Source organism: Monodon monoceros, unplaced genomic scaffold (genome assembly GCF_005190385.1).
Source record: "Monodon monoceros isolate NGI ecotype Baffin Bay Population unplaced genomic scaffold, NGI_Narwhal_1 Super_Scaffold_21, whole genome shotgun sequence".
In the NCBI taxonomy this organism is placed as follows: domain Eukaryota; kingdom Metazoa; phylum Chordata; class Mammalia; order Artiodactyla; family Monodontidae; genus Monodon; species Monodon monoceros.
In genome coordinates, this window is record NW_021703778.1 from 115,029,944 (window position 1) to 115,051,754 (window position 21,811).

The window sequence follows — 21,811 nt, forward strand, 5'->3', positions numbered from 1 at the left end:
TTTTGGCCGTGAGGCATGTGGGATCTTAGCTCCCCGACCAGGGATTGAACCCTCACCCCCTGAATTGGAAGGTGAAGTCCTAACCACTGGACCGCCAGGGAAGTCCCCCTATTTTCTTTTTAATGCAGAATCTTCTTGCTTCTGAGTCAGAAGCCCTTCGCATATGAAAATAATTATAAATGCAAAGGAGTACTGCTGAAATAGAGGGTAATTTGTTTCAGATTCAAGTGGGGAAGTGGGTGGAAAGCATATGGAATTTATAAATTTCTTTTGTCAATTAAGAACGCAGGCTAGTTAAATCCTGGTATTTTAAAATCCCGTAGTTTCTTCAGATAAAACCAAGATAATTCTCATGTCATGGACTAATACACAAAGTTGACTGCGATATAAACAATATCAAGGCTAATCATGCTTTGGTATACTAAGTTTAATTCTCTGAAGACAAACTATCAGAAGATGCTTTATTGGTCTAATCATCTTTTAGAGAAGAATTTTAAACATACATACACGTCTTTTTTTATTTTTAAAGTAATTTTAGATTCACGGCAAAATTGATCAGAAAGTACAGATTTCTCACGTTTATACCCCCTACTTCCATACACACATAACCTCCCATCATCAACATCCCCCACCAAAGTGGTATATTTGTTACAACTGATGAATTTACATTTAAACATCAATATTATCCAAAGCCCATAGTTCACATTACAGTTCACTCTCCATGCTGTACCTTCTATGAGTTTGGACAAATGCAAAATGACATGTATACATCACTACAGTATCATTCAGAAAAGCTTCACCACCCTAAAAATTCCTCTGTGCTCCACCTAGTCCTCCCTCTATTCCCTCTAGCCCTTGGCAACTACTGATATTTTTACTGTCTCCATAGTTTTGTCTTTTCCAGAATGTTATATAGTTGGAACCATTCAGTATATATCCTTTATAGACTGGCTTCTTTCACTTGCCAATATGCATTTAAGTTTCCTCCATGTCTTTTCACGGCTTGATAGGTCATTTTTTTTTCTAGTGCTGAATATTATTTCACTGTCTGGACATACCAGATTATCCATTCACCTACTTAAGGGCATCTTGGATGTTTCCAAGTTTTGGCAATTAGAAACAAAGCTGCTATAAACACCTGTGTGCTGGGTTTTGTGTGGACAAAAAAGTTTTTAACTCCTTTGGGTAGGAGCATGATATTTGGATCGTATGGTAGGAGGAGAATTAGTGGTGTAAGAAACTGCCAAACTGTCTTTCAAAGTGGCTGTACCATTTTGCATTCCCACAAACAGTGAATGAGAGTTCCTGTTGCTCCACATCCTCATCAGCATTTGGTGTTGTCAGTGTTCTGGATTTTGGTCATTCTAATAAGTGTGTAGTGGCGTCTCATTGTTTTAATTTGACATATGTGTGGAGCACCTTTTCACATGCTTATCTGCCAATTATATATCTTCTTTGATGAGATGTCTATTAAGGTCTTTGGCCCACTTTTTAATAGGGTTGCTTGCTTTATTATTATTGAACTTTAGGAGCTGTTTGTATATTTTGGACAATAGGCCTTTAACAGATGTCTTTTATGAATATTTTCTCCCAGTCTGTGGGTTTTCATTCCATTGACAGTGTCTTTCACAGACTGAAATTTTTAATTTTAATGAAGTCCAGCTTATCAATTCTTCTTTTCATGGATCATCCCTTTGATATTGTATCAAAAAAGTTATCACCAAACCCTAGATCATCTAAGTTTTCTCCTGTTATCTTCTAGGAGTTGTTTTGTGTTTTACACTTAGGTCTGTGATCCTAAGTTGAGCTAATTATCGTGAAACATATAAAGTCTGTGTCTTGATTCTCTTTTATCCCCCCAATGTGGATGTCCAGTTGTTCCAACACTATTTGTTGAAAAGACTATATTTGTCTATTATATTGCCTTTGCTCCTTTGTCAAAGATGAGTTGACTTTATGTGTGTCTATTTCTGGGCTTTCTATTCTGTTCCACCTATTTATCTAGACTTTCATCAATTCCACAGTCTTGATTAGTATAGTTTACAGTAAGTCTTCAAGTCAGGTAGTCTCAGTCCTCTGACTTTGTTCTTCTTCTTCAATATTGTCTTGGCTATTCTAGATCTTTTGCTTCTTCTTATAAACTTTAAAATAAGTTGTCATATATACACACATATGTATGTATACAACATATATACGATACCCTTAAAATTTTTTTCTTTACCATGTTACCCAGGAATGAAATTGCTGGATCATATCATACTTCTATTTTTAATTTTTCGAGGAACCTCCATACTGTTTTCCATAGTGGCCCCATCAATTTACAATCCCACCAACAGTGCATGGAGGGTTCCCTTTTCTCCATATCCTTGCCAATACTTGTTATTGTTGCCTTTTTGATAAGAGCCATTTTGACAAGTGTGAGGTGATATCTCATTGTGGTTTTGATTTGCATTTACCAGATGATTAGTGACGCTGAACATTTTTCATGTACCTGTTGGTCATCTGTACGTCTTCTTTGGAAAAATGTCTGTTCTGCTCCTCTGCCCATTTTATAATTGGGTTTTTTGTTTTTCTGATGTTGAGTTTTATGAATTCTTTGTATATTTTGGATATTAACCCCATATGGGATATCTCATTTGTGAATATCTTCTCCTATTTAGTTGGCAGCCTTTTTGTTTTGTTGATAGTTTCCTTCACTGTGCAAAAGCTTTTTAGTTTGATGTAGTCCCATTTGTTTATTTCTGCTTTTGTTTCCCTTGCCTGAGGAAACATATGCAAAAAAATATTGCTAAGATTGATATCAAAGAGCATACTGCCTATGTTTTCTTCTAGACTTTTTATGGTTTCAGGTCTTACAGTTAAGTCTTTAATCCATTTTCAGTTTACTTTCGTATATGGTGTGAAAAAATAGTTCAGTTTGATTCTTTTGCATGTTGCTGTCCAGTTTTCCCAACACTGAAAAGGCTGCCTTTATACATCTTCCCATTGTATATTCTTAGCTTCTTTGTTGTGGGTTAGTTGATCATATAAGTGTGGGCTCATTTCTGAGCTTTCTGTTTTGTTCCATTGATCTATGTTGTCTGTTTTTGTGCCAGTACCATACTGTTTTGAGTACTGTAGCTTTGTAGTATAGTTTGAAATCAAAGAGTGTGATACTTCCAGCTTTGTTCTTCTTTCTCAAGAATGCCTTGGCTATTCGGTGTCTTTTGTGTTTCCATACAAATTTTAGAACTATTTATTCTAGTTCTGTGAAAAATGTAATTGGTATTTTGATAATGATTGCACTGAATCTGTAAATTGCTTTGGGTAGCATGGTAATAATACTGATTCTTCCAATCTATGAGCATGGTATATTTTTCTCTTTGTGTCATTTTTCAATGTTTTTCATCAATGTCTTATAGTTTTTGGAATACAGGTCTTTCACCTCCTTAGTTAGATTTATTCCCAGTTATTTCATTTTTTCTGATGTGATGGTAAATGGGATTGTTCTCTTAATTTCACTTGCTGGTAGTTCATTGTTGGTATATAAAAAAGTAACATATTTCTACACATTAATTTTGTATCCTGTAACTTTACTGAATTCATTGATGAGTTCTAATAGGTTTTGGTGGTGTCTTTAGGATTTTCTATATATAGTATCATGTCATCTGCAAACAGTGCCAGTTTTACTTCTTCTTTCCCAGGTTAGATTCCTTTCATTTCTTTTTCTTGTCTGACTGCTGTGGCTAGGACTTTGAATATTATGCTGAATAAAAGTGGTGAAAGTGGGCATCCTTGTCTTATTCCTGATCTTAGAGGAAACGCTTTCAGCTTTTCACTGTCTGATGATAAGCTGTGGGCTTGTCATATATGGCCTTTACTTTGTTCCTTCTATACCCACTTTGTGGAGAGTTTTTTACCATAAGTGGATGTTAAATTTTGTCAAAAGCATTTTCTGCATCTATTGAGATGATCACACGATTTTTATTCTTCAATTTGTTAATGCGTTGTATCACATTGATTGATATATGGATAATGAACCATTCTTGCATCCCTAGGATAAATCCCACTTGATCATGGTGTATGATCCTTTTAATGTATTGCTGAATTCAGTTTTCTAATATTTTGTTGTGGACTTTTGCATCTATGTTGATCAGTGATCAACACAGAAATTTGAAAATTACTGTTGCCTGTAATTTTCTTTTCTTGTGGTGTCATTTTCTGGTTTTGGTATCAGGGTGGTGTCTTTTTCTGACTTTGGTATCAGGATGCTGCTGCCCTCATAGAATGGGTTTGGAAGTGTTCCTTCCTCTGCAACTTTTTGGAACAGTTTGAGAGCATAGGTGTTAACTCTTTTCTAAACATTTGGTAGAATTCACCTGTGAAGCCATCTGGTCCTGGACTTTTGTTTATTGGCTGTTTTTTAAAAAAATGAAATTCAGTTTCACTACTAGTCATTGGTCTGTTCATATTTTCTATTTCTTCCTGGTTCAGTCTTGGGAGAGTGCACATATATAGGAATTTGTCCTTTTCTTCTAGCTTGTCCACTTTGTTGGTGTATAGTTGTTTGTAGTAATCTCTTAGGATCCTTGTATTTCTGTAGTGTTTGGTTGTAACTTCTTTTTCATTTCTGATTTTATTGATTTGGGCCCTCTCTCTTTTTTCTTGCTGAGTCTGGCTAAAGGTTTATCAATTTTATTTATCTTTTCAAAGAACCAGCTCTTAGTTTCATTGATCTTTTATATTGTTTTTTCAGTCTCTATTTCATTTATTTCTGCTCTGACCTTTATTATTTATTTCCTTTTACTAACTTTAGGTTTTGTTTTTTCTTCTTTTTCTAGTTTCTTTGGGTGTAAGTTTAGGTTGTTTGAGATTTTTCTTGATGAGTCTGGCTAAAGGTTTATTCAAAACCACATATATATTATTATTCCAATTTTGTAAAAGGATGTTTCACATTTTACTAGAATTACCTCTGGTGAATTTTTACTTTAGATTAGCTTTACATAGCTTTCACCTTCATAAAAGCTTAATTCACATCAAAATCTTAAAAAAAAAAATTAACGCCCTGCATGTTAGTAAAATTTAACAAGTTAATATAAGGAGACTGTCTGGAAGATCTCTGTTTTAGTTCCAGGTATACAATACTGAGTTCTTTCCTGCACAATGTCCACAACATGCCTTTGCTCAAAAGGCAGGTAACAAAAACATACTGGGAAAACTGTTCAGTTGGTTAGAAATATTTTCTTTCATCTTAATTCTTCAAATCAACTTAGCTCTGTTCCTATGGTAATATTAATAGGATACAACCTACTTAATAGTCCCTTTGCAAATCCTAAGATGTGCTGTGAAAGAGCACAAAATCATAAAGTGTTTGATAATCAATCTTTCTAATACTATTGCAAAAAGAGAATGAATTTCTTCAACCTAATTGCATTCTTCTTTAATCCTATTTTTAAAAGTCATCAGTTTCAGATTCAGAGTGAAGTCAGATTGTTAAGTACTTATAATTTAGAAACTTAGTCTACAGACTGCTCTCCTACTCTTTGCTCATTCAGTTGTCAAAATATGTATTGTGTGCCAATTACATGAAAAGTTACTGTGATTAAATTACAAATGTCTATGAGTTTAGACTCTTGGAGTGGAAATAAAGGTTTTAAAAAGACTAAAAAAAATCAGGTGAGACTAAAGAATTATCGACAACTTTGTTAAGTCTATTAATGCCACTGTGGTTATATATAAAAATGTCCATAATTTTCAGAATTTTGTATTGAAGTGTGCAGTATAAAATGACATCTATATCTTGGATTTCCTTTCAAATACTTCAGTACAGATAAAAGAAAGCAAACGTGGCAAAAATCTTTAAATACTGAATCTGGATGATAGGTTCTTTGTCTAGTTTTTGCATGTGTTCAAAAATTTCACTAAAAAATTAGAAAAAAAAGGCAGTCATTTCTCTAATTGTGTAAATGGCAAGCTCACTTAACTACTCTGTGTCTCAGTTTCACCATCCTTAAAATAGAGATAATACTGCTGCCTACCTCATATGGTTGGTTGTTCAGTACTGCTGTTTCTCTGGGAGAACTAGTTTAGGATTTTAAGGACCATCAAGAACACATCCACTCAGCTCTCTGCAGTACTGGCAATATGACTGGACCTTACCCTGCCCCACGAACATGGTGGTGACTCTACTAGGACTTTGTTACGGAGAAGGTGTGTGGCTTGAGAAGGTGAATCTAAGATACATAAGATCAAAGTCTCTTGCCTCAGGTGAAGCCTTTCTTCTTTGCCTTGAACCAAAGTTGCTTTTTTGAGGTTTCTAAGAATGAGATTCTTTTTGGAAGTTACCAGCAACATCTGAGTAACAAACCAGGTTAAAAGGTAGCTCAAGTGTGGCCCCTGTTTCCTGCTTTTTCCTTGTCCACTTAAGAGATGTAATAGAAGAGTACACATGATGAGTTTCTCGATAGAAAAACAGATTTACCTGATGTAGCATTAACAGTGATAAGACCAGTGATTTGGGACAAAGGAAGGGAAGAAGCCTTGTGCAGAGTACCACTTACTTATTCTTTTCCACTTAGTCCTACCATCTTGAACCCACAGCCCATATGTGGGCCAGACTTAGGCAAATTCCAAGGAGTAATGGGTTCACATGAAGCAGGAAAGTGAGGGAGGAGAAGAGGAGAAAAAAAAAAAAAATCCAAATGACTGCAGTAAGGAAGGCCAAGAAGTTTCTGAGGAAATTCAACAAACTGGTTCTAATTTACGTAGGCCTATATGAACCAGGCCCTGCTTGAAAGTATTTGGTGGTAAAGGAGCTAAATATCAAAGATAAGCCATGCTTTCAGAAAATAAACTGTGTCCAAAGCCTACGTATTTCCTTTTTTTTCTTTTCTTCTTTTTTTTTTAAACACAAAAGGAAAACAAAATGAATAAAAACAGCCAAAGGAAATATCTTTATAGATATATTTAGGGAGTAGCAATTAAAAGAGCACTGTAATGTTAGCTGAACAATTGTATCTAATTTTTCATACTTACATTCTACTTCTAGAAGGCCTCCAGATAAAAATAAATAATCAGACTACTTATCACTTCCACTGCTCCCACCCTGGTCCATGCCACCATCATGTCTTGTCTGGGTTACTGCAATAGCCTCATAACCAGCTCATTGCTTCTACCCTTGTCCTGCTACAAACTATTCCCAAAACAGCAGCTAGAATATTCCTTTTGAACTATTAGGTCATGTCACTCCTTGTCACAAAACCCTTTCATGGCTCCTCATGTCAGTTAGAGTCAAAGTCTTTATAAAAGCCCAATAAAGGCCTACTGATTTCCATATCACCTCTCCCTCTTACTTGGCTGACCTTTTCTACATCTCATTGGTTCTATGCTGTTTTACTTAACCATGCCAGTCATAGTCCCACTGCAGAGCCACTCCTCCACTTACTGCTACTTCTCCCAGGAATCACTTTCCAGAGAGAGACACACACATGGCTTAGTCCCTCCCTTCCTTCAAATACTACTTCAGCAGTTAAGACCTTCCTTAAATTCCCCATTTTACACAGCAACCCTCCTTCCCACCTCCACCATTCCCATCTCCCTTCACTGGTTCATTTTGTGTCATAGCATGTATGACATGTAACTGTAATACTATATATTTTATTTGTCTTGTTTTCCCACTAGAATAAGCTCTATGATGGCACAGCTTTTTAATTAATGCTGTATCCCCAGTCACTAGAACAAGGCCTGGCATTCAACAAATATGTTGAATAGTTTATTTACCTTAATTCATGACAAAAACTAGGGGCTTTTTATCTATACCTCACACATCATGGATTTATAGTGTAGATCAGTTTTCAGGTACATTATACACTAGGAATACCTCTAAAATAACATATTTGCTCAGAAAAGTGAAAATTCTCTTCTCAAGACCTGTGATTTGCACTTATTTTTTCAACCATAGTTTTTATACACATAGTATATTAATATACATACTTAAGTATATTAATATACATACTTAAGTTGTATGAAAAACATACAACTTAAAAAATTGGACAACCCAGAAGAAATGGGTAAGTTTCTAGAAACACAGAGCCCGCCAAAATTGAGCCAAGAAGAAACATAATTTGAACAGACTGGTCACTAAAAGTGAACACAGAACCTGTAATAAAAAAAAAAACTCCCTGCAAACAAAAGTCCAGGACCAGACAGCTTCACTGGAGAACTCTACCAAACATACAAATAAGAACTTATACCTGTCCTTCTCAAACTATTTCACAAGATTGAAGAGGAGGGAACACTCCCAAGTTCATTCTATGAAGCCACCATCACCCTGATACCAAAACCAAACAAAGACACTACTAAAAAAGATTACAGGCCTGTATCTTTGATGAATATAGATGCAAAAATTCTCAAAAAAAAATTAGCAAACCAAATCCAACAACACATAAAAAGGATCATACACCATGATCAAGTTGGATTCATTCCAGGGTCACAAGGATGGTTCAATGTATGCACATCTATCAACGTGATACACCACATTAGCAAAAGGAAAGACAAAAACTACATGATCATCTCAATAGATGCAGAAAAAGCATTTGACAAAATTCAACACACATTCATGATAAAAACTCTCACCAAAATGGGTATACAGGGAACTTATCTCAACATAATAAATGCCATTTACAACAAACCCACAGCCAACATAATACTCGACAGTGAAAAGCTGAAAGCCTTTCCACTAAATTCAAGAATAAGACAAGGATGCCCACTCTCACCATTTCTATTTAATATTGTACTAGAAGTCTTAGTGACAGAAGTCAGACAGGAAAAAGAAACAAAAGGTATCCAAACTGGAAGAGAAGAGGTAAAACTGTCACTATTTGCAGGTGATAAGATACTCTACATAGAGAACCCTAAAGTCTCCATACAAGAACTATTAGAATAAGTGAATTCATCAAGGTAGCAGGATACAAGATTAATTTACAGAAATCTGTTGCATTCCTTTACACAATTAAATATCAGAAAGAGAAAGTAAAAAAAATCCCATTTAAAATTGTGACAAAAAAAAAATCTAGGAATAAGCCTAATCAAGGAGGTGAAAGACTTATACACTGAAAACTACAAAACATTGATAAAGGAAACTGAAGTTGCTTAAAAGAAATGGAAAGGTATCTCATGCTCTTGGGTTGGAAGACTTAATATTGTTAAAATGGCGACACTATCCAAAGCAATCTACAGATTTAATGTGATTCCTATCAAAATACCCATGACATTTTTCACAGAACTAGAACAAATAATCCTAAAATTTTTATGGAACTACAGAAGACCCAGAATTGCCAAAGCAATCCTGAGGAAACAGAACAAAGCTGGAGGGATAACCCTTCCAGACTTCAGACAATACCACAAAGCTACAGTAATCAAAACACAATGGTAGTGACACGAAAACAGACATATAGATCAATGGAACAGAATAGAGAGCCCAGAAATAAACCCACGCACCTATGGTCAATTAATCTACGACAAAGAAGGCAAGAATATACAGTGGAGAAAAGATAGACTCTTCAACAAGTGGTGTTGGGAAAGCTGGACAGCTACATGTAAATCAGTGAAGTTAGAAAACTCCCTCACACCATACACAAAAATAAACTCAAAATGGTTTAAAGACATAAGTATAAGACATGACACCATATAACTCTTAGAAGAGAACATAGGCAAAATATTCTCAGACATAAACTGTGGCAAAATATTCTCGGACATAAACTGTAGCAATATTTTCTCAGATCAGTCTCCCAAGGCAAAGAAATTAAAGTGAAAATAAACAAATGGGACCTAATCAAACTTAAAAGCGTTTGCACAGCAAAGGAAACCATAAACAAAACCAAAAGACAACCTGTGGAATGGGAGAAAATATTTGTAAACGATGTGACTGACAAGGGGTTAATCTCCAAAGTATACAAACAGCTCATACAACTCAATATCAAAAAAACCAAACAACCCAATCAAAAAATGGGCAGAAGACCTAAACAGACAGTTCGGTAGAGGTCTTCTTAGACCTAAGAAGACATCCAGATGGCCAAGAGGCACATGAAAAGATGTTCAACATCACTAATTATTAGGGAAATGCAAATCAAAACTACAATAAGATACCACCTCACACCAGTCAGAATGGCCATCATCAAAAAGTCTACAAACAATAAATGCTGGAGAGGGTATGGAGAAAAGGGAACCCTCCTGCCCTGTTGGTGGGAATGTAAATTGGTACAGCCACTATGGAGAACAGTATGGGAGGTTCCTTAAAAAACTAAAAATAGGGGCTTCCCTGGTAGCGCAGTGGTTGAGAGTCCGCCTGCCGATGCAGGGGACATGGGTTCGTGCCCCGGTCCGGGAAGATCCCACATGCCGTGGAGCAGCTAGGCCCGTGAGCTATGGCCGCTGAGCCTGCGCGTCTGGAGCCTGTGCTCCGCAACGGGAGAGGCCACAACAGTGAGAGGCCCACGTACCACAAAAAAAAAACACAAAAAACTAAAAATAGATCTACCATATGATCCAGCAATCTCACTCTTAGGCATATGTCTGGAAAAGTGAAAACTCCAATTTGAAAAGATACAAGCACCCCAATGTTCATAGCAGCACTATTTATAAAAGCCAAGACATGGAAACAACCCAAGTGCCCATCAACAGATGATTGGTTTAAGAAGATGTGGCATACATACACAATGGAATATTACTCATCCATAGAAAAGAATGAAATATTGCCATTTGCAGCAACATGGATGGACCTAGAGAATATTATACTAAGTAATTCAGACAGAGAAAGACAAATATTATATGTTATCACTTACATGTGGAATCTAAAAAATAATACAAATGTATCTATATATAAAACAGAAACAGGGCTTCCCTGGTGGCACAGTGGTTGAGAGTCCGCCTGCCAGTGCAGGGGACACGGGTTCGTGCCCCGGTCCGGGAAGATCCCACATGCCGCGGAGTGGCTGGGCCCGTGAGCCATGGCCGCTGAGCCTGCGCGTCCAGAGCCTGTGCTCCGCAACGGGAGAGGCCACAACAGTGAGAGGCCCGCATACCGGGGAGGGATAAATTAGGGGTATGGGATTAACAGATACAAACTACTATACATAAAATAGATAGGCAACAAGGATTTACTGTACAGCACAAGGAACTATATTCAATATCTTGTAAAAACCTATAACGGAAAATAATCTGAAAAAATATACAAGTAAATCACTTTGCTGCACACCTGAAACAATATTATAAACCAACTATACTTCAATAAAAAAATTTAAAAAATAAAAAAACACACACCACTTCTATATATATATATAAATTTCATATGATATTGCTTATATAATGGAATCTAAAAAAAAGGGTACAAATGAACTTATCTACAAAACAGATATAGAGTTACAGATGTAGAAAACAAACTTATGGTTACCAGGGGATTGGGGGGGCAGGGATAAATTGGAAGACTGGGATTGACATATACACACTACTATATATATTCAGTAAAATAGATAACTAATAAGGACCTACTGTATAGCACAGGGAACTCTACTCAATATTCTGTAATGGCCTATATGGGAAAAAGAATCTAAAAAAGAGTGGATATATGTACAACTGATTCACTTTGCTGTATACCTAAAACTAACACAACATTGTAAATCAACTAAACTCCAATAAAAATTTTTTAAAAAATCACTGAAAAGAGATATCTTATTCTCTTTCTAGTGTAAGAATTTCCCTGTGAATCAAACAACCAACACAATTTCTGACAGCCTTTTACAAAAACCTACAACATATAGATTCAATGTGTTAGATTGGACTATTCTTTGAAAACAATATTAACATCCTATGAGCTTAAGAAAGATTCCCCAAGGTCTAACTGCAGAGTGCTGAACACTCTTCATCTTTCTCTGGGATTTCTATTGGACTGTTTAGTACAACTGAGACCCAAAGGCTTCTGATGTCTTGGTCATGAAGACCTTTTGTCTCTTCTGTGGTTCAGAATTGGCAAACTTTATCCGTGGCAGAAACTCTAGTATGTTTCCTTTCATTTCAGGGGATCCAAAGTTATTTATTTGATGTAATAAGTAGTATCAGTGTAAAAATGTGAAACACAGCCACCTTAAATTAGAGTTAATACAGCTAAGCTTAATTAACTACGGAAAAGGAGAATAATATAAGAAATTGGTACTTTAAAAAGATGCACTTAAAACGGTTGAAGTCTTTCTCAGTAATGTAAAGGAGCTCACAGAATACAATTTTTTCCTTTTCTAAACTGAAAAAAGCTAAAATAATCTACAGCATTGCATGAAATTCTTTCAGATCACTTCTAATTTTCTTAGTCTATGTTCAATATCAAATGTGTTTACAGTCACATAACACTTTTTGATAACATATTTCCTCCTCTCAGAAACGTTAATGAATGACCACAGCCAAATCAAACAAAGAAAACAAACACTTTAGAGAAGTGCTGTCCAACAGAACTTTCTGCCATGCTGGAAATGCTCTATTCTATGCTGTCCAAAATGGCAGCCACTAGCCACATATGGCTATGGAGCACTTGAAATGTGGCAAGTACAACTAACTGAATCTTTAATTTTATTCAAGTAATTAAAATTTAAATAGCTATATGTGGCTAGTGGCACAGCTTTAGAGATTCCAGAAATCAGTCACGGGCCTATAATAGTATTCCTTATTAGCTTTCTTAGGATCCATTAATTAAAAGTAATTTCCCATAATTTGCTTTACAAATTCACTTACTCAATTACCATCTAAGAATTATCATCATCCTCAAATCCCAGATGTTATTAAAAAAAGGTTTATTTAAATAAGACTGACATTTAAAATTGTTATTTAACATATTATTAAAAGATAATTTTAACAGTACTAAGGACAACAAAACTGAGTGCGTTTTATAGAGAAATGATGAAAAATATTTGATTCTTCCCTTCCTCTATCTACATCCCAGCAGCAAGTCTTCTTGGCTCTACTTCCAAAATATATTCCAAATCCATTCACTTTTTAAAATCTTCTTTTCCTCCACCATACTCCAGGCTACCATCATCTCTTGCCTAGATTATTGCAACAGCTTCCCTTTAGTCTCCCTGCTTCCTCTCTGTTCATTCTTAAAATTCATTCATTACACAGCAACCAGAGTGGTTGTCTTAAAATGCAAATTAGATCACCTTATGCTCGTCCTTAAAATTTTTTCAATGACTTCTTCTATTCTTAGGATATAGTCCAAACTTTATTCCACAAGCCCACCTAACCAGCACCATTCCTTCCTCCTGCTGCATCTTAGAGCTCACTGTGACACCACTTTTCACCCTTCACATGGTCCTGCCATACTTTCTTTCCTAGTGCTCCAACAGGCCCAAAATTTGTCTGGCCTAAGGCGTTGGTGCTGTTTTTTTCTGCTTGGAATGCTATTTTCTCAGATCTTCAGATAGGTGACTCTTGTCATTCAGGCTGCAGCTCAAATGTCCTTTTCAGAAGAGGTTTTTCCCTCACCACTCTATCTCATTTTGCCACCTGGTCACTATTACATAGTCCTCTTTTATTTTCAGATTTTCTTTTACTTTCACAACCGAAATAATCTTTGTTTACTTGTTTCTGCCTATCTTTTCCCTCTGGAATGTTGAATCCATGGAAACAGGGAGCTTGTCTTTACTGCTTTGGCGCATAGTAAGCTCTCAATATTTGGAGGGAAAAAAACCAGACTTTTTTATAACTATCATTTTAGGTCATACATAAATTGATCAAACTGGGTGAACTCTTTCAAGGCTGCCTCAGAACTAACACATTAAAATGGAAATAATTTAATCCCTTCATTCAAAAGCTGCTCAACAGCTTCTTTTAACACAAAAAATATTTTACTTTGACAATCTTTTGTTGAGTTTTATCTTCCTATCCTCTATCAGTTCTCAGTCATGGTAAGAATGGACCTATAGACTAAAGAGAGCCCTAATTCCTCTCAGCAGCCCTCAGAGGAGATTAGTTTCTTCAGCAGGTTAGTCTCCTTCCTTCTCAATGACCTTGAAGCTGTCCCCATGGAGCCACTTTAAATTTGTCAGTTTTAAGGTAAGGAGTCTGTTGGGTATGGTATCTCTTCTCTAAAGGCAACCATTTCTTGGGGCGCGAGGACGGGTCAGAATCCCAATATGTTTTAGTATACATATTCTGTAAATGGGCTTTTTAAAGCAAATAATAAAAGTAAGCTCTCAAAAGTGAAATGTTATTATCACATGTGTTTATTACCCCATGATGGGGAAAAGTACTTCAAGAAAAATAAGGCTCAGGGTTGCTGGAGATAATACCTTCAAGACATTTCCTACCTTCTTAGGTAGTAATATGAAATGTGCAAATAACTTTTAATCTATTTTAAGATGTATTTTTAAATTGCCTTATCAGCTGTTGGGTCTTAGTAGACTGATGTTGAAAAAACAATACAAAGGTAAGACTCTCCGTCACTGCAGGTGCCAAATCAGCAAAACAAATCTAAGAATTATTAATAGACCTTCTACTACTAAGAGGGGATATAGCAGGCAGTCATAAAATTGGTCAATCTAGATACATGTAGTTAGAGTTGTAACAAGAAAATCACCCTTATACAAAATCTCTCTAGCCTGCATCTTTTAAAAAAGTACTGCCCCCCAAATAGTATTTCATCCAAAAAAGATTTATGCAAAATATTTATATAGTCCAGGAAAGCATAAACCAGATGATGACAATGTACCTATGCCTACTGTTTAAGAATAAGTATTTTTAGTGACTGAGTCTATTAGCTATTATTATCATAAATCTTATTGTCCATGAAGTCTCATTTTTCCTAAGGAGTCTGAAATACAGCATTTTAATAGGCAGTACTCAACTTGACAGGTTAAATCCTAAAAATGCATATTTAAATTTGTTGTTTTGAACTTCTAAGTACAATTTCCTGTAGAACAATTATAGAAGAAACTCAGCCGATTTAACCTCTAATACAGTTGAATGAGTACTTATTTTATTTCTGCTCTTACTGTTGATCAAGAAGGTAGGTATCCTAGCCCCCTGTAGAGAAGTGAGCTCTGAAGGTAGAGGACTGTATTCTACCCTCTGCGAGGCATTTTTGTACCTCTTTGATACTCATCAGTTGTTCCCAACACCTAAGATATTGGTAAGGTGGCTATAGTCACTCTTGAGAGTACGTGTGTATATGAAACCCAGGAATCAAGCAAAACAAAATGCCAATTATCCTCTCAGAATAGTACCCTTGAAAAGTTCCCACAATTCAAGGTTATGGTTTTAGTTCTTTTCTTTAAAGACATGAAAATAACTGAATACAACAAAATAACAGTCTGAATTGTATGAATTGTTTAAAGAAATTCAACACAAAGCCTGGAAACATAAAGCTTGTGACTTGGTAGGTTTCATATCCCCCATTTCTACCTACAAAATGGTAGAAATCATAAAGAAAAACCACTGTAAATTTAACTTGGAAATGTAAAGAACAATGTCAAATGTTGATGTGGTGTACCACTATTTTGCCTATATAACCTATCCATCCAGTTATTAAAACACTTAAAAGGAACCAGGCACTTTGCAAGACTTGTTCTTACTTGGACAAAAGACACGCATTTTTAGATGGCTGCTCAGAACTGCTATCTGATCTCAAGAAAAATCTAATTGATACTTGCTGATTCAAACCACACCCCCCACCCCCACATTGGTCTCATCGGTAGTAAGTCCTCCCTGACTGAATCTTTCTAACTTCTAGGTCAGTTGGGCCTCGAGCCATACATTCAACTCTGACAAAGAGTCTCCAACCTGATCAAGACCAACTTACAGCCTTGAACAGCCTCTTTTGCCACATAAAATCAAAGTAATAAAATGAAATGGCTTGGTGTGAAAAGCTGGGGAAATACACAGCCCACTGGAATGATGGAGCCATGCTCCAGATACAACTTGGAGCTATATGCTTATCTCCCACCCTTGTGATTCAAACACAGAATTAAGAATATCTATCTCACCTAGCATTAAACCAGGACCTTCACTCCACCCTGTTCAACATAATGTATTTATTCCAAAAGGAAGAACACTGCTCTTAGAGAAAAACAATGCTCTATGACAATGTGCACATCACTTGTTTTAGTTTCCTTTCTATAAAATAGGGATAATAATAGTTGTCCCGACTAACTCACAGGGTCATTGAAAGGATCAAATAAGATAGTGAATGTGAAAGTACTTGCAAACTGCTAAACTATTATTGCTAAGTTGCTCCATTTTTGAACTTCTGAGCTTTCCTCTACCTCATAGTTTAATTGCAAGGTTGGTTAGAATATCCAGATACAGAAAATCTACATTAATAGGATTTTGGAGAGGGTGGTAGATAAATAATGGAAAATACTGATTAGGACAATGGGCCAGAACATAGGAAGTTAGCCCCAGAATTACAGTAAAGTCTTGATGCAAAACCACTACCGTTAGGGCTTGCTCTTTGCAGACACCGGCCAGTTCCCCCAACACACACGAACACCAAGCGGTACTGTGCTACTTTTAGGTGAATCACTGGGGATAAGCTGAGTCTGGAGGTAAAACGGGGAGGGACTTCCAGTCCTGATGATCAGGCTGTTCCCCAATCCCTTTAACAAACACTCCTCCTACTCTTTGTGCCTGGCCTAGTTAATCAAAACTATTCCCGGTAAGAAAATGGCTGTCAAAGATTTTTTGCAAGGAGAGTCTTGTAACTATGAGAAACCAGTAGCATACCTACTCCTTCCTCCACCACGAACTATTCTGAATGGATAGATTCAGAAACAAAAAAAACGGATTATGGTTTGTTTCTCCCAAGACTCACTCTGGGCCTCACCCTCCAAGTTTCAGCTCTGCCATCTGTAAAATGAAGAATGACGGCGCCTGTCAACTCCATCCTACTGCTACCGAAAGGATGGATGAGACAGTGCCTGGAAGGCGCCAGGAGTGCTGTCTGATAAGCACTAAGTCCTTCACTGTTTATAAAGTATTATGAGTCCCATTACGCCCTCCCACCTCAAAGGAATCGCCGGATTAGAACTGACACCCCCAGTCACTGAAAAGAGCAACGAGCAACGCTGAAGCGGGCGGGGCGTATCCGCACTGAATTTGTTTCGAGGTGTGAGGAAGGAGGCGACCCTGCGTCCCGGAGAGGAGGAATGGGGAGAGAAGGTTGAACGCAGGGGCAGCGAAGAGCCTACCTGTTGTTCCGGATGCTGACCAGCACGCACAGCACCAGCTCTAAGTAGGTGCGTAGCACTTCCAGCCAACGGGTTGAGAGCTGCAGGGCTTCGACTTCTTCCCCGCCAGTCCTGGTGTCGACGCGGCCTCCATCGCCCGGGCCGCCTCCGCCGCTCAGGTAATTCTCCGCGGCGAATTCAACGCGCAGCTCTCGCACAAACCAGCCGCACTTGCGCATAAGGAATTCGAGCCGTGGCTGCTCCGAGGGCGAGACGCGGAGGCAGATGCGGAGCTGGGGCCAGAGAGCCGGGTAGAAGAGGCACTCGCGCCAGTGCGAACAGGAGGCCGAGGCCCGTAGCCGGTCGGAAGCGGACAGGAAGGAGAAGATGTGCACGATTAGCTCGCTGGGCAGCGACGCGGCGCCTGCCGCTTGTCCGCACAGAGCCATTCGGCCCCGCCGCAGGCTGCCGGTCCTCGGCCGCCCCCGCAGTCCCCGGAGCAGCCCCCGCAGCCGTCGCAGCTGCTGCAGCCGCAGCCGCTGCCGCCGCCACCGCGCCACCCGGGCGGCCCCGGCTCGGGTTCGGGCTCCCGGTGGTCGGGGATGCGGCACTGACAAGAACAACAACATCAATGACAAGGAAGAAGGGGGCGGAACCGTCGTGGGTCTCGGCGGAACCAAGTGCAGCACAAGTTGCGGAGAGGGGTAATGGCCTCTGCGGGGGTGGCCTCCAGATAGCCAGGCTTTGGCCTCTCAACCTCTACTCATGCGCCTCCGAGGCCTGCACACTCAAGAACTTCAAAACCCTCGCTTGGACTGGTTAGGGGCCCGGAAGCGGCAGGATTTATTGTAAGAAAACGGCAGCCCTCCCCGCGCCTGGAGGCGGAGGCAGAGCAGTGGTAGGAGCTGAGTTTGACGTCACCGGTGGTGGGAGGAGCCCTGCGTGACTGGGCGCGACTTCCGGAAGAAGGGAGCGCCAGATTGACGGTAGGGAAGGGAGACGCAGCATGTGATCCCTGACGCAGGCAGGCAGACCGGCGGGGCGGGGCGGGAAGCGCTGGTGGTGTCGGCGATGGGCGCCCCCTCCCGTCTCACAGAGGCCGCCGAGTTCCGTCAAGTCTGTAAGTCGGTTAACTTGGTCGCTCAGGCGGTGGAGGTGGCGGAACTCGCGTTGGTGCAAGGGCTCGTGACGCTTCTCGTTATACGTTTCTCTGTTGCTGGGCTGAGGACTCAAGAGCCAGAGTGGTGGCTTGGGTCTTTCTCAGCCGTTCCACCTGCCCGGAGTATTGTTGGGAATTTCTGAGAGAGAGCCGCTGAGGATGGGGGGCGGGCGCAGTCGCGGGCTTCCCCGGAGGGGCTGGGTCGCTTAGAGGAGAAGCGCGGGGCGGGGCGGCTGGAGGCCGGACGGAGGTCGCGAGTGGACACCCCCCATTCCTTGTTCGGACCTCGAAGTGGACTTGCACGTACACCTGGTGTGTGGGGAAGGAGTGAGGACAGCGCCACCCTTTGGATTTAGAGGGAGAGGAGAAAAAAAGGCGAATGAGTTAGGTTTGTTGGTTGATAATCGGCCTCTTCTCCGCGGTTTGAGGGAGGCTCCGAGTTCCCGATTTTGAGGCCCTAGGTGTAAAGAAGCTGATTGTTAGGGTAAAGGTTTTCTTTAGCTTGGCGCCCCTAATTTGAGAGAGGGACTTTCGAAAGAGTGTACCTTAACTAAATCGCAACTTGGGAAGTAGCTAACTGATTGTAAGGGTCAGGGAAGTCAGAAAAGGAGTAAGTGATTTTATGTAATAATTGAGGATTGCTTCAGTGAGGCTGCCGCTTCAAAGCCTTAACTGTGATCTTGGGACAGCCTAGTTTTCTAGTGATTAACTCCAATAAGCTGTTCTACTAGATATTTTTAGCTCTTTGAAGGCAAAACTCTCCATTCATGTTGCTTTGATGACTTTTGGTGTCTTGCACATACCACGTTGCCAGTGATGTGTTATCTTCATTTTGGTACCAGTAGAAAAAAGAAGAAGAAAGCTAGCCTTCATGGTAGCTCACTTCTCTGAACCTCTTGTCTGCAAGAGATTCTTCTATGTAATTATTATTATATTTTTATGAATGAGCACTAATAGAAACAGCAGTGAATTAGGAAGTTGAGACTTGGATTTAAATTTTTTATATTTTAAACTCATGAAATATTTTGAAGTGAACCATGGACATCTGGATCTCCCACTTATAAGTACTTCAGTATGCATCTCTAAAAGCATATTACTATATAACAAAAATAATATTATTACACTTAAATAACTTCTGTTATCTAATAACCCATCTTCAAATTTATCTAGTTATCTCCCAAATGTTCTTTATAGCTGTTTTGTCCAAACCAGGATCCGATTAAGGGCCACACTTGTTTTTGTTTGTATTTCAAGTTTCTTTTAATCTAGAATAGTCACCGCCCAACACACAGTTTTTTCTTTTTTTTGTCTCTCTGATTAGCTAAAGAGAGGAGGCTTATTGTCCTGTAGAATATCTCCCTTTCTGTAATTGTTTGACTACTTTCTCTTGGTGTTTAGCTTACTATTCTAGTACCTGAATTTCTAATAAACCGGGACATTAATGCTAAAGGCTTGATTAGGTTAATTTTGATCTTCCTCCATATAAAGTTCTGTGTTTTGTTAAACCTTAAAACAAAATCTATGAGATGTTATTTTTTACAAATGTCCAACTTCTCCATCAACCATTCACTTAATGGCCTTAACAATAATTGATAATTCTTGCCTGAATCTTAATTGTATTATGGGTTCCAAAATGATAATTTCTAATTCTTTCATTCCATCTACATTTATTAATTTGCATTCTTCTGTATAGGAGAAGCTTTCTTTCACAAACTGGCAACATTTAGTTACCCTGAAATACAGCTCCTATTGAAAACGCAGAAAAAAATGCTTAATTCTTTTTATTTTATTACCAGTTTTTAAAGTAAGTTATATGGCTTCAAAGAGTGACAAACGAGTTTTTCTAGCTTTTATTTTTTCTGAACATCACATTCTCATAACATTTTTGTTATGTTTTAATCAATCATTCTTTTCAGTTCTCAGATTTTGATACTTCTAGAACTCTTCACAAAGAAATCTATGTAATTATTATTATAATTTTTTAAAAATTCCTTGAGCATTTTTAGTAGAGGTAACACTGGACTGGGTGGGAACGTGAGGCTGGATTTTGGTCTTTTTTCTTTTTTACTTTTGTCGTGGTCTAGCTGGGTGACATTAAAACAAGTTGCTTAACCCTTTGAGGCCTCACTTTCTTCATCTGTATAAGTAGAGAGTTTTGGCAGGGTTCCCTGCAACTCTGGTGTTCTCTGACTTTTTAAAAAAAAACCTATTTTACTGAGATATATAATTCATTCATTTCAAGTATACGCCTTAACAATTTAGTAATTTTATCAAATGATACAACCAACACTGTAAATCGGTTTTGGAACATTTTCATCCCTTTAATAAGATTCCACATATCCATTTACAGCTAATCCTCACTTCTTCCTCCAGGCAGCCACTAATGCACTTTCCATCTCTATAAATTTGCCTTTTCTGAACATTTGATATAAATGGAATCATACAATATATGATCTCTTGTGTCTGGCTTCTTTCACTTAGCATAATATTTTTGAGGTTCATCCATGATGTAGCATGTGTCATTAATTCATTCCTTTTTATTGCTGAATAGAATTTCATTTTATTTATTTATTTATTTTTGGTCTATTTACCAGTTGATTAACATTTATTATTATTATTTTTTGGCCGTGCTTAGTTCCCTGATCAGGGATTGAACCGAGGCCCTGGCAATGAAAGTGCAAGTCCTAACCACTGGACCACCAGGGAATTCCCTGATTAACATTTAGGTTTCTAGTTTTTGGCTATTATGAATACCATTTCTGTAAATATTCATGTCCAAGTCTTTTGTGAACATATGTTTTCATTTCTCTTGGGTAGATACCTAGAAGTGAAAATGATAGGTTGCTTGATAGTTCTATGTGTAACTTTTGGAGAAACTTCCAAACTGTTTTCTAAAGTGATTGTATCATTTTCCAGTCCTAACAGCAATGTATGAGGGTTCCTAGTCTCTGACTCTTTGATGATTTGGAGATTTTCTCTGATTGATTTGAGACCGATATTTTTCCTTATTGTTAGTGTTTTACTAGCAACAAACTACCTTCTCCTTGGATACCATTAATAATTAATCTTTAAGTATTAGGAGTAGTTCCTAAAGGAAATAAAAATACAGATAGTCTCCAAAGTAGATGGTTCTACTTATGATTTTTCAACTTTACAATGGTGCAAAAGCAATATGCATTCAGTAGAAACCATACTTAGAATTTTGATCTTTTCCCGAGCTAGTGATAACGTGGTAAGATACTCTCTCATGATGCTGGGGAGTGGCAGTGAGCCACAGCTCCCAGTTGTCCCCATGATATTGAGGGTAAACAACCAATAGACTAAAAAACTGTTCTGTTTTTCACTTCAGAACAGTATACAATAAATTAAATGAGCTATTCAACACTTTATTATAAAAGAGGCTTTGTGTTAGATGATTAGCCAACTGTAGACTAATGTGTTCTGAGCGTGTTTAAGGTAGGTTAGG

The 21,811-nt window shown here is 38.2% G+C and overlaps 1 protein-coding gene and 1 long non-coding RNA gene across 2 annotated transcripts in view; one reads left to right on the forward strand and one right to left on the reverse strand.

Annotated features, from left to right (window-relative positions):
• The window catches only part of FBXO33 (F-box protein 33), a 32,217-nt gene extending 14,062 nt beyond the window's left edge, over positions 1 to 18,155 (reverse strand). Inside the window, exon 1 of the mRNA XM_029238642.1 lies at positions 17,208 to 18,155. Within this exon, the coding sequence (XP_029094475.1) occupies positions 17,208 to 17,815 (608 nt within the window). The 5' untranslated portion in view covers positions 17,816 to 18,155. The remainder of the gene's footprint in view (positions 1 to 17,207) is intronic.
• A 25-nt stretch (positions 18,156 to 18,180) lies between these two features.
• The window catches only part of LOC114905076, a 35,810-nt gene continuing 32,179 nt past the window's right edge, over positions 18,181 to 21,811 (forward strand). Inside the window, exon 1 of the long non-coding RNA XR_003796087.1 lies at positions 18,181 to 18,306. This is a non-coding gene — a long non-coding RNA (uncharacterized LOC114905076). The remainder of the gene's footprint in view (positions 18,307 to 21,811) is intronic.